At 24.2% G+C, this 13,018-nt stretch overlaps 1 protein-coding gene across 1 annotated transcript in view; it reads left to right on the forward strand.

The window, feature by feature from the left end:
* The window catches only part of LOC134829307 (uncharacterized), a 118,712-nt gene that overhangs the window by 82,714 nt on the left and 22,980 nt on the right, over positions 1-13,018 (forward strand). Inside the window, exon 5 of the mRNA XM_063842337.1 lies at positions 9,553-9,710. Within this exon, the coding sequence (XP_063698407.1) occupies positions 9,553-9,710 (158 nt within the window). The remainder of the gene's footprint in view (positions 1-9,552; positions 9,711-13,018) is intronic.

The raw sequence follows: 13,018 nt of genomic DNA on the forward strand, positions 1-13,018 counted from the left end.
ATTGTGAAGAACAAAAAGTTGTGTTTAAGATAAAAATTTGATGAATTGGAGCTCATTTTTCATCGGTTTTTGTTTCTGAATAAAAAAAATAATTTTTAAAATTATTCTTTGAATAGATTCGTTGAAAAAAAATAATTTAAAAAATTAAATTAAATTAATTAATAAAAAAAAATTAAATAAGTTTCACACAAAATTTAAAAAAAAAATAAATTTGACGACACGAATTTTCACACTGATAATGATGGTTAAAAATTAAAGAAAAACTTCCTCATTAAATCTCAAGTCGATCTCAACACTTCCTCAATAAATTTCTTTTATGTGACCACTTTTTGTTTTTATTCCATTTTCTCTTCTCAGTACTTTGCGACAATTTTACACAAATGTCACTTTTCCATTCATCTTCGCCATTTTTCTGTATAATTTATGCTTTTCCTGTCCCGTTTTTCTTCCATCATGGTTACGTCTTTCTTTCTCTTTCTGTTATGTCATTGTTGAACATCAGTTCAGTTTTTAAATTAATGATTCAACGTTCTTCTCGTCTAGCGAAAAATAAGGGTCGGTTTATAAAAAAATTCTTAGTTATCGTCATTATTATCACAAGAAGAAAAAAAAAATAAGACAAAACGAAGAAAAAAATAAGAATAATGTGAAAAAATTGGGACAACGGAGATAAAGTAATAAAAATTATCATCAAAGGATTTTAATCTCAAAGCAAGATTTATTGCCTCAGTTTGTCTGAGAGAGAGCAAACTGTCGAACCTTTATTAACGGTAACTGACTTGTATTGATTACCGTCTGACTTTTCGAGGTTAAGAGGTCGTTTCTAATTGATTTTTGCAAAGGTAGAGATTTCGAGGAATTTGCTAATGAAGTGTCCTAAAGAGGTTCAAGAAGTTTTAAGACAAATAAGATCGCAAATTGAGTGACACTAACAAAGCTCTTTAAAATATTTTCTTGCAATAAAGTTTAATGGCGCTGTTGTATCGTACAAAATTGCACTTAATGAGGATGTTCTACCCTGAGGATAAAAATAAGATGAATTTGAGTGACTTAAGAGTGAATTTAGAATTCATTAAATTATTCAAATAAATAATTATAAAAAAGTTTGACTTTCTAAAACTTTTTAAAAAAATTCTAGAAAAAAAACGTAAAATAATGAAAAATTAATAAATATTCTGTTTCATACTCCCCATTTAACAGTAGTATACTCCTCATATTTAAAAAAAAATTTTTTTTCTAAAATTATTTAAAAACGACTAAAAAGCAATATTTAGTTCCATATTTTGAATTTCTTAAAAAAAATCCCTTTGCCTTTCCAGTGACTTAAAGTCTTTGATGGATTTGATAATTAGAAAAAAGGACTTTAGTTAATTTTAAATTAATAGAATAAGCTATACAAAACTTTTCATTAAAATTTAATTTAATTCGTCAGAAATGCTTTTAGTAGAAGAACGTAGCTCTCTTTTAAGTACCGATAATATCTCCTTTGTGTCAATACTGTGGTAGTCCATACATGACCTAATGTGTTAAATCATCATGAAACTTGTGATGAACTTCAGTTTTTTGTCTTAGAAATATTGCCGAAGACTCTGTCACTCTTCATTAGTAGAAACGCACCTTTTTAATGACTGTTTCATGGTAGATCTGAGGATCTTGGCTATGTCAACGTTTTCTGCTACATTCTTTAACGACTAACTCCGGGTTTTCCATGAAGATAAGGTATCACTATCACGTTGCTTTCTTAATCCTTGTAAAAATGTTTTTCCTTGGTCCGATGTAAGATTTGCTAATTAACGTTTGCTGAAATAAGTAATAATATTTGATTAAAGGTCAGAAAAAGTTCAAGGTCATTGAAGGTCGAAAATCATAAAAGTTTGATTTAAACAATTTTTTTAAATTTTCGTGTTAAATAATGTTAAATATATCAAAAATTGTTGAAAATTTTTAAAGTATAAGTTTACATAAACTAACTTTAGGAAATCTAAGACTACATATCTTTTCAAAGCTTTAATTTAAAATTGACTCAAACCAACTCCTTTTCGAACCGCAGGGCAGGAACACTTCATTCGAAAAGCACTTGACAACTTGAAACACGAAAACGAACAAGAAGAAGAACGAATAAGTTTTTCATCACTTTCCAAAGAGAACAAATTTTACTTTTAATCATGGAACCTTGCCCCACTAACGAACGAAGAGCACCAAACTTCGCCTATATATCCCGTAGTTTGAACTACTTTTTCACACAAACCTGATGTCTCCCCATCTCCATTGCCAAAATAGGGGAGAGAGGACGAAGTTTTTCGGTACATTCATTCGGCAAACAAATAAAATAGACAAACGAGAAAATTCAGTCAGTCAGTCATGTTCCTCGGCAAATACTACAAATATTGCTTGATGTTCAATTCATTACACAAAATTCATGTCTTTGTTGCTGCTGCTGCTGCTGCTCTCCCTGTTCGGCATCGAGAAAATTGGTTTTGGGAATAGTACAATGGCAGCACAACAAATTGCCGTTCATTTTCATGTCAAATCGTAAAACTTTTTTTTTCTATCTCTCTCCCTTGATCTTCGTAAGCTCGTACGTTTAATCAATCGCAGAAGTCACATAAATATTTATACGGACCATTTCGAGTCTTCTATTGTCTGAAGCAAGGCAGAAGAGATAAAAACGAGCAATAATCATTGTTTCGTTAAACTTAATTAGAGAAACATTTAGGGAGTCTTCGTTCTGTTCTGCCGTTTATTTATTCGTTGAGCGATTTTAATTTGTTTCGTTATATGTTGTGTTTATTTTTCCAACGTGATGTTCGAGGCATGTACTTGTAACAATAAATCAATAGATAAATGATCCGTGTGAATCGGCGTTTGCATTGTCTGATTTTACGCGATTTAATGACTTTCTCTGATAAATTTCGTTGCTTCGAGGCACTTTGTTTAATTTAATTACTGCACTAATTGGGACAAATTGAAACATTTTGATAAAGAATTTCTCGTAAAAGCCAAAAAACATTTATAATTATTAACATAATTTGGCGGGAAAGTGGTCAGACATGTTCTTTGATGTTAAAAATTTCAATATTCAACTTGAAAAAAATTCATTTTAATGAAAAAATTTCCAAACAACCAACGTCAAAACTCATGTTGGGGTATCCATTTCATCCCATTTGGGATTCGACAATCCTATTTTCCATATTATCCGTTTTTGTTCTCTATACAAGAGTTGGTGCGTCTGTCAAATATTTTTTTTTTCGCATATACACTGCAAGACAACACAAGAGCGAAAATGTAATTGAATTTGAAAAAAAACGCAATTTTGATTGATTTTGTCATTCGAGTCGGGAACTGTAGGAAAAAAAGTGTAGGCTTCAGGTGTGTTTGCAGGAATTTAAAAAAAATGTAGATCAACGAATGACTTACAGAAATATTGGCAATAAATCCTCCAGAAGGGTAATTACATTTCCTCGATTCCCCATTGTATGCACATTTTGCTGGAGTGACGCAAGGATATGCAAAAAATATTTAAAAAAAAACATAGTTGATGAGAAAAAAGTTTGTCGTGTACATGGAAAAGGTGCCTAGAGCGGTTTTTGTGAGAAAGTTTTGATTGAGCATTAGAAGTTTTTTTCAATTGATTTTTTTAGGAGCTTTTCATGAATTTTTTCTTTAAATTTAGAATAAAATAAATCATGTTTTTCATTAAAATTTGTGATTTTTGAGTTAAAAAATTTATTTTATTTTTTTTTAATTAATTTAAAAATTTAATTAATTTAATTCTATTTTATTATTAATTTCAAAGTTTATTTAAATAAATAAAAATATTTTTTAAAATTATTTTTATTTCAATTTGAAAATTGCAAATTTTTTTTTATATTAATTTTTTCAATAAAATATAATAAAAATAAAAATTTTTTAATATTAAATTTTTTAAAAAAATGTTATTTAATAAAGTAATTTATTTATTAAATTATTTTTTTTATTTAATTGTATTTATTTAAAAATTTAAAATTATTTTCAAATAATTTTTTTACAAAAATTAAAAAAAAAAGTTTTAATAACATGGATAATAATTAATTATTGTTTTTTTTTTGTAGAATTTTTTTTTTAAATTTAAAAAATTTGAAAAAAAATAAAATTTGAAGAAAAATTTTGAGAAAAAAATGAAGAATGATCCACCAAAAAAAATATTGTTTTTTTAACATTTAAAACTATAGAAATTCAATTAAAATTCAATTTTTTTTTTTTGTGAATTAATTTGTCTATCAAAATATAAACTTAATACAAATTATAAAAAAATTTAATATTAAAATAAATTTAAAAAAAATTATTAATTAATAAATTATTTTATCAAATTATTTATTAAAAAAAAAAATTAAAACTGAATTTTTTAATTAAAGTTCTTGTCTAATTTTTTTTTAAATATTTTTTAATCTTAGACAAAATTTTCCTTCCAAAACTGCCTCAATTTTCATTTTTATATAACAAAATGTACTTGAACAAAAAACGCATGCCAGGAAATACAACAACATACATTTTTTTTATTATGTTGTAGACACAACAACATCGCAGCGAGAAAAAATGAAATTGAACTGACTGCAAATTTTCCTATTAATTTTTTCTGAGCATGTCTGCATTCCGGTGCTGTGTTGTTGAGCTTTGTTAGGCTCCATTAAAAACAACAATGAACAACAACGAAATTGGAATAAATATGATGCATACGATTGCTCATATGGCATAAAAAAAATATTTATTATTCATGGAATAAAAAATATTTAAAAATAAACTTCTAACGAATCGATGGGATTTTACCTGACGATTTAATATTTTTTTTTTTTTTTTTGTGGGAGAAAATTCCCCGATGAACTTTCCATGGAAACGCAATTTTTTGCCATAAATCAGCTTAATATTCATCTGCACAGTTGAATTTGTTCAGATTTTAGTGAATAAATAAATCAATGTGGATCTGTGACGTTAAAGGAAGCGATGCGAAACAAGAGTATCCACTTAGAAATTTTAATTTTTTTTTGTTTAAAATCATCGTTAACGATACTTTCTCGGAATTATCATGAACAAACGAAAATTATTTCCTTCCGCGACGAAGATTTCCTTGCCCGCATTCGAGAAAACTTTTTGTTGTTCATAAAGTTTCTGTCGTCGCGACTCGTCAATATGCCTCTTAAATCATCTCCGAGTTGCTGTGCACAATTAGCAAAGTTTCTTTTCAAGCACGGAGATTTGTACTTGAAACTTTCTCTCGAAAATTCAAGATGAAAAACTAGTGAATATGAAAATTTACTTCCTGTCACAAGTTTAATGATGTTGAGAAAGTTTTCTTTTGTTCGACGATTCCATTTTCGAGCCGAGACTAAAAAAGTTTCGTGTTGCGATGACGACGCAAGATTCCATTTAATCATAATTCTGAAAGTAATCTCAGGGGGTCCGAGTTGATTACGAGTCGAGTTGGCATCTCGCACACGCACGAAGGTGGCAGGAGTGGCAATGACTTTTACTTTCTTTGTGTTTCTGTGTGTATGTGAGAAAAAAAAAACTATGAAAGCATGTCTGGATCAACTAAAGTCCTTTTAATTCAATTTTATGGACGAGCGTTGCCTTCACTGATTGAGTGAATTGAGATTTTTTATGAGTCCACTTTCTCCCTCATGGCATTAAGAATCCTTTTTATGAGTGCATTTCTTTATGAACTTCTTGGGATTAAATAAAATTAAATGACTTTCATAGAAAAGGTAGGCAGACGGAATTAATGTGATATTTTTTAAGAGCTGAAAGAAAATTCTTTTGAGCAAAACAACAAGATTTTCTACGTAAAAATATATTATTTTTAGACAAAGAAAAAAAATTATAAAAAAAATCTTGATTCATAAGTCTTCAATTTAATCAAACAATGATAACGAGAATAATGAAGAAGTTTTATTATTTTTTTTGTGAAAGCCAAACAAAACTAGAAAGAAAATGATAACAATCATCATCTTTGTACAGAATATCTATTTTTTCCGTCATACAAAAAAAAATGAAAATAAAAAAAGGAATGAATAAATGACTAGAAAAAAAAGTGATAAGGATTCGCAGTTTTTATCTTCATTGTCATTTAGATGGAACTCGTTAAGCAGAAAAATCAAGAGAATTTTAGATTAGTTAAGGATGTCTGATATTCAAGTTTTTGTTTCAAAAAATAAAAAAAAATTGAAAAAAGTTTTGTTTACAAAATTTTTATATTTTTTTTAAGAGATAAAAATTTAATTGATCAAAATTGATTTTAAATTAAATTTTTTTTAGATTAATCTTTATTTTATTTTTTAATTAATTTTATAATTTAATTTTTAATTTTTTTTTTTATTTAATTTTTACTAAAGTTCTTTTTATGACCAAATTAATATTTTAAGGTTTAAAAAAATGATATAAATTTTTTGTTACAAAATTTAATATTTAACAATTTTTAGTATTGAAATTTTGTTTGAATTTTTTAAGGTATTCATTAATATTTTCTTTAAACATTTTTTTATTTTTTTACATGAATTTAAGAAATTTTTGATTACATTTTTTTATTTTCAATTGAAAATTATTTTTTAATGTTAAATTATAAAAAAAAATATTTTAAAAATATTAATTTTAAATTTTTTTTTAAAAATTTTATTTTAAAAATTTATTGAAAATTTTTTATTTAGTATTATTATTTTTTAATAAATATTATTTTTTTTTTAATTTATAGAAAGTTTTTGGATTTTATTTTTATATAAAATTTTTATGAAACTTGAATTTTTTCAAAAAAATAAGAATTCTCTAAAAACTTTTAATAAAAAATTTAATTTTAATTTAATTTAATTTAATTTTATTTTAATTTAATTTTTATAATTTTTCGGAAAAAAACTTTAAATTATATTTTTTTTAATATTTATGACTAAAATATTTTTAAAAAATATATTTTTTATATAAAGGTCATATTTTTCTTAAAAGTATTTTTTTTTAATATTTTAGAATAATTTTTTTCATTAAAAAATTTTCTTTTTACTGAATTATAAATATTGAAATATCAATTATGCACAAAAAAAAATCAAAGAAAAAAACCAAAATTCAATAAAAGCAACTAAATAATCCCAAACAACTATGGCAACTTTCTATCAAATTGTACATTGCAAAAAAACATGCAATTTCTCATATTTTTTTTTATTTTCCCCTAAACTCTAGAAAATCATCCTTTGATTCATTTTCTTTTGTCCCATTTAATATTAAAATATTTTTTTTTTGTCATTTATTTCCGTTTTTATCTCTCTCCCTTGTCCCACTTTTCTTCTGCACTATTTGTCATTATTTCCATCAATAAAAAATTTTTTCCTTGCATTTATTAACAATATCATTGTTGTCAATTTATGCTTTTATTATCATTTATTGCTATTATTATTTTTTCTGCGATGATTCCTTGCCACAAACAATAATAATTTTTTATTCTGCGAATTTTCTGTTTGTTATTGGCGATCTGGTAAAATTACATAAATAATTGAAATTTAATGAATAATAAAATTTCGCATGCGTTTAATTAAACCACAACAGAATTCAAATTAAGCGTGTTTTCACGGAAGAAGGAAAAAAAAATTATTAAAAAAAAATTCTTTTTGATATTTCCGTAATTGGTTGTCCATTTCACGTGATTCGATTTATTTTGAACTGAAATTTGATCTCAATAATTTTTATTTTTAATTTTCGAGACCAAACAATGGAAATGCGATAATCGTATTATGGATGGTTAAGTGCATTTGCGTTATTTTTCTTTCCGCATGTAATGTGTCTGTAACGCAAAAATATTATAATTTTTAATCAAATAATAATAAAATAACGATGATGACGCCATTAAAATGCTCGATGGACTGTAATTATTCATTATTGCAGTTCATATGGTTTTCAATTTATTTGCGAATAAGCCGCTTATGAGGTCATGTAAAAATCGCTTCTTTAAAAAAATTAATTTTTTACTTAAAATTTTATTAATTTTTCAGTAATTACTGAAGAAAAATTCATTTTCAGCAAAAAAGGAGCAGAAAGTATGATTAAAAATAATGCGACCTCATTAAATTTAATCGACAATGTCTGAGGGCGCAAACTGCATTAAAAATTTTTAATTGCAATTTTGTGTCTATGCAAAAAAAAAAAAATAAAATGCGGATGCACGTAACATGAGTTATCCCGTTTTGTAGTGTCGTCAATTAATACATCAGTTATCATTAGTGGTAGAGTATCAAATGTTAATTAGTAGTGGTGACAACGAAATAATAATAATAGAGTAGGTTGATGAATTAGTCCTTGTTTGTTGAAGCCGCTTAGTGACCAAATTTAACCTAAAAATAGAAAATGAAAATAAAACGATAATAATAGAAAACCATGGTGACCTAATTATAATAATTAATGCGCTTACCTAACTTTTAAATTATAATTATTATTTATTTTTCATGAGCAAAATTTAATGAAGTTTCTTTTTGCGTCAATATTTTAACAAGTTGTGTCATAATTTTTGATGAAATTTTATTTTTATTTAATTTAATACATTTTTTGTCATTTTTAATAGGACTTAGTCTGGATTTTCCATTTAAAAAAAATTGTAAAAAAACAAAATAATAAAATTTTTTATTTTTTTTTAATAATAATTAAAATCTAAATATTGAATTATTTTATTAAAAAATTAAATTAATATAATTTAATTAAGGATAATTTAAAACTTTTACTTAAAGTAAAAAATTAAAATAATTAAAATAAATTTTTATTAAATTTTAAATTAAATTTTTAAAAATAAATTTTTAGAAATAATTTAAAATTATTAATTTAATAATTAATTAAATTATTTTTTTTTTGTAATTAAAATTTAACAATTGAAAATATTTAAATAAATTTTTATTTTATTTTATTATACTTTTTAGATAAAATAAATAAAATGTTAGATTTTTATTTAAATAAAAAAATTTAATTTAAATTTTAATAAAATTAAATAAAATTTACTCTTACAAAGAACAATTTTAATTTTAAAAAATAATAATTTGTAGGTTCAAAAATTTAAAAGTAAAAAAATTGAAAAGCTTAAAAATTATTAATTTAAAAAAAAATATATAAAAAATTATTAATGATAAAAAATTATTTTTGAAAAATTTTTTTATTTCAAATTTTTTGTTCATCAAAATAATTTTATAAATAAAAAAATAATAATAAATAAAAATAAAAAGCTAATAAAAAATTTCATTTCTAAAAATATTTCAAATGACAAAAAATCGTAAAAACCAAAAATAAAACTTAAAAAGTAATAAAACGTTCTCTCATTACCCCAATTTGTTCACCTCTCAATGTACAAATATTTATTTACTTCTTCTTCTCTCCATTTTTATTTTCCTCAAACCTCAATCTCTCAACAGCTTCTGCAAACATCACACATTTAATCATTCCATTTAGACACAAAAACACGAAAAACACAGAGATTTTACGATCAAACACACTTTCATCAACAAACCATCCTCTAGAATATTTTCTTATCAATTTTTCTTCTCTTTTTTTTTGCAGAAATTGGAAGATTGCTCGCCATCTGGCTTGGACTGCTCACCAACCACCATTTCGTGGGAAAGTACGGCAGACATTCAGTCCGGTGACTTGCTATTAGTGGAAATAGATGATAGTCAATTGATATCAACGCAAAACAGTAACACGGATAATAAGGGAAGGTAAGTGATGTTTCCGTCGCTTTTTCTCTTCTGCAGACTGCTGCTGATGACAAGCCATTTTACGATATTATTACAAGTTGTCTATGGTCATTTTTATTAATATTTTGTCGTTTTTTTTTTCCGAGAAATGAGACGATGTTTCATGTTTTATTCAAACGTTGAGTTAGCCGTAGTTAAATGTTATCCCTTTTCGTGTGTGTGAGTTTTTGTGAGGAAAAAAATTCGTTTTTCGAAGGAAATTCGTCTGTTGCATCTAAAATTAGAAAAGAAAATGTTTAAGAATTTTTATTTTTTAATTTATAAAAATTATTTAATGAAATTTTTTTAAAGGCAAATTTATAAAAAAAAATCAAAAATTAGATTTTTTAAAAATCATTTTAATTTTCAATAAATTTATTTTAAAAAAATTATGAAAATATTGTAATCCAATTTTTAAAAAATATTTTTTTAAATAAAATTCAAAATTAATTTTAAAAGCTAACATAAAAAATTTAATTCAAAATTTTATTAAATAAAATATTGCTAATTTTAAAGATTTAAAAAAAAATTAAAAAATTTTAAAAAAATTTTAATTAAATAAAAATTAAATATTTAATAATTAATTTTATTTAATAATTTTATAAACAAATTAATTATTTTTTTTATGAAATTTTAATATTAAATAATTTTCCAAAAAATAAAAAAAGAATTTTTTTATTTATTTTTTAAATAAATTAATCTAAAAAAAATTAATTATTGAAATTAATTAATTTTCTTAATTTAAAAAAAAATAATAAAAATTTAAATTATTAAAAAAAATTAAAATTAGGTATTAAAAAAAATATTAAATTATTTAAAATTATGAAATGCGCTTTTATATTTTTTATACTCACCAAAAAAAATGTTTCCCTTGTTCATCCACACAAATTCCATGTTCAATCCTTTTCCGAAACAAGACAAGATAAAAAAGGGACTTGCTCAAAAAAAAAAGTAGTAGCAAAAAAAGATAAATAAATTATTCATTCACACAATTTGGTAATTCAAATTTACTTGAGAAGGCCCCGTAGCACCCCAGCAAGTGCGAGCGAGAAGGCAAAATCTCCAAAGAGCTTACTGAATAAACATTTGCCAAAGCAAAATTTAATATTTACCCGACTACTTGAAACTCAATTGAAGTTGATTTGGGATTTTCTCAATGTAAATATGCCTTGTTATAAATGTTTACAATTTTGTGTGTGTTGTTTATTTATTGTATCGCATTTTTCGTATATACTGCTCACAGTAATTCCAAATCTGGCAGTTTACCTACGGAAAAAAGAGGCAAATTTAAATATGGAATAATAGAATAAAAAAAATTTGCATGTGTGTGTCTCGAAACTCGTGTGAAATGAAAATGTTTTGATTGCTTCAAGGAAGAACGACGGGTTTTTTCGATAAGAAATACATGAAAATCCTTTTTATTTAAAAACTTTGAAAATATTGATAAACAAAACGACGCTCGTTTAAGGAGTTTGTGCAACTGATTGCAGGACGAAAGTTGTCGTGACAGAATTTCTACGTGCTTGAAATGCAATAAAAATACGTTGGAGCAGATTTTTATTCTAAAATTTGTTAGAATGTCGCTGCTGAAGTGCACTGCATTGCATATAATCGTGTTAAAGCGAATTCTTTTTAAAGGAAAACGTGAAATAACGAATAAAAATAATAATTTTTTTAACGATAAAAAATAAGAGACAAACAAGCAAATGTAGGTCGATCAATACAAAAAAAAAAGTTTGGTGCAAAAAAATTTTGGTTTCATCTCTTGTATGAAATATTTTTTATTAATTTTAAAGCTGAAAAAGAAAAAAATAATAAAAAATTAAAATAAAATAAAATAATGGACCCGTAGATTTGGCTCTACCATTAAAATCTTACAAAAAAAAATAATAGTTAAAAATTTCAAAAATAATATCCAACGTTTTAAAATTTTTCTTAGCTTTTTACGATTTTTTTTTATTTTTTAATAAATAATTAATCTCAATTAATATTTAACAAACATTGAAGGTTACCTGAAGGTCATTTGAAGGTTTTCTGAATTTTCGATTTTTTCAAGTTTTTCGGAATTTCTGAAAAATTAAATTACCTATAAAAAATTTTAAATATTCAATTTAATTTTTTAATTTTAAAGTCAGTTTGAATTTTATTTTTAACCTTGGATCCAAATAACTATAGTTGAAAAAAAAAATTTAATGAAAAGTAAAATTAATTAAAAAATGTAATTAAAAATTTAAGTTTAATTTAATTAAAAAAAATTAATTAATTAAATAATTAAAATAAATTAAAAAATTAAAAAATAATTTATAAAAATTTAAATTTTATATTTTTATTGAAAATTAGTAAAAATTACCTAATATAAAAGAATTTTTTTAACTTGAATTATAAAAAAATGCTAAAAACTTCAAAAATTCAGAAAAATCATGAAAATTTAGAAAACAAAACATTTTTTTTAGTTTTACCTCCCCATTTTTTCGTTAATTTACCTTCACCTGTCACATAACATGAAAACACATGAAGACAAAATTGCGGAAAATTCCATTTTTCCTTACATCTCATTGGCAAATGGTTAACAAACATGTGACAAGTCCTGACACCGTTCCTCGGGATTACTTTTTTTCCGTTATTTACGGCAATGCGCACATCGTGGAAAGTCTTTGAACACATTCATTTACAGAAAGCGGCAACAAAATGACTGCTCTTATCTCCTTTTTACGGGTCTTCTGCTCTCTCACCGCACAAACTACAACACATAATGATGATACAAAAGGTAATGCGAAATAATATCGGGAGCAGCAACAACAAGAAAATCGAAAAAAAAACGAAACGTGAAACGTGACTAGGCAAGAAAATAAGGATAGTTTGTACGAAGGCAAGACAACAACAACAACAACAAACGACGACGACGAGTACATTAATGATGAGAAGAAACACCTGATCCATAATCCAATGAGGCAAATATTTTTATCTCGCGTGCAACGACTGCGAAGGCCTCGTGGAATAAAATGGGATTTTTTAAGGCTATGAGGGTTTAAAAATAAAAAAAATAAATTTTCATAGGAAATTTTTTAAGAAAACCTAAAAATAATTTAAATTTTTTTTTAAATAAAATTTTAAAAATTAAAAAAAAAAATTTTAAAAAAATTTTAAAAAATTTTAAAAAATTAAATTTTAAAAATTTTAAAAAATAATTAATTTTAAAAATTTTAAAAAAAAGTTTAAAATAATTTAAAAATAATTTCCCAAAAATTAAAACTCAAATAAAATTCCAAAAATTAAAAATATTTGAAAAG

The sequence above is a fragment of the Culicoides brevitarsis genome, chromosome 2 (genome assembly GCF_036172545.1).
Source record: "Culicoides brevitarsis isolate CSIRO-B50_1 chromosome 2, AGI_CSIRO_Cbre_v1, whole genome shotgun sequence".
NCBI classification, from domain to species: domain Eukaryota; kingdom Metazoa; phylum Arthropoda; class Insecta; order Diptera; family Ceratopogonidae; genus Culicoides; species Culicoides brevitarsis.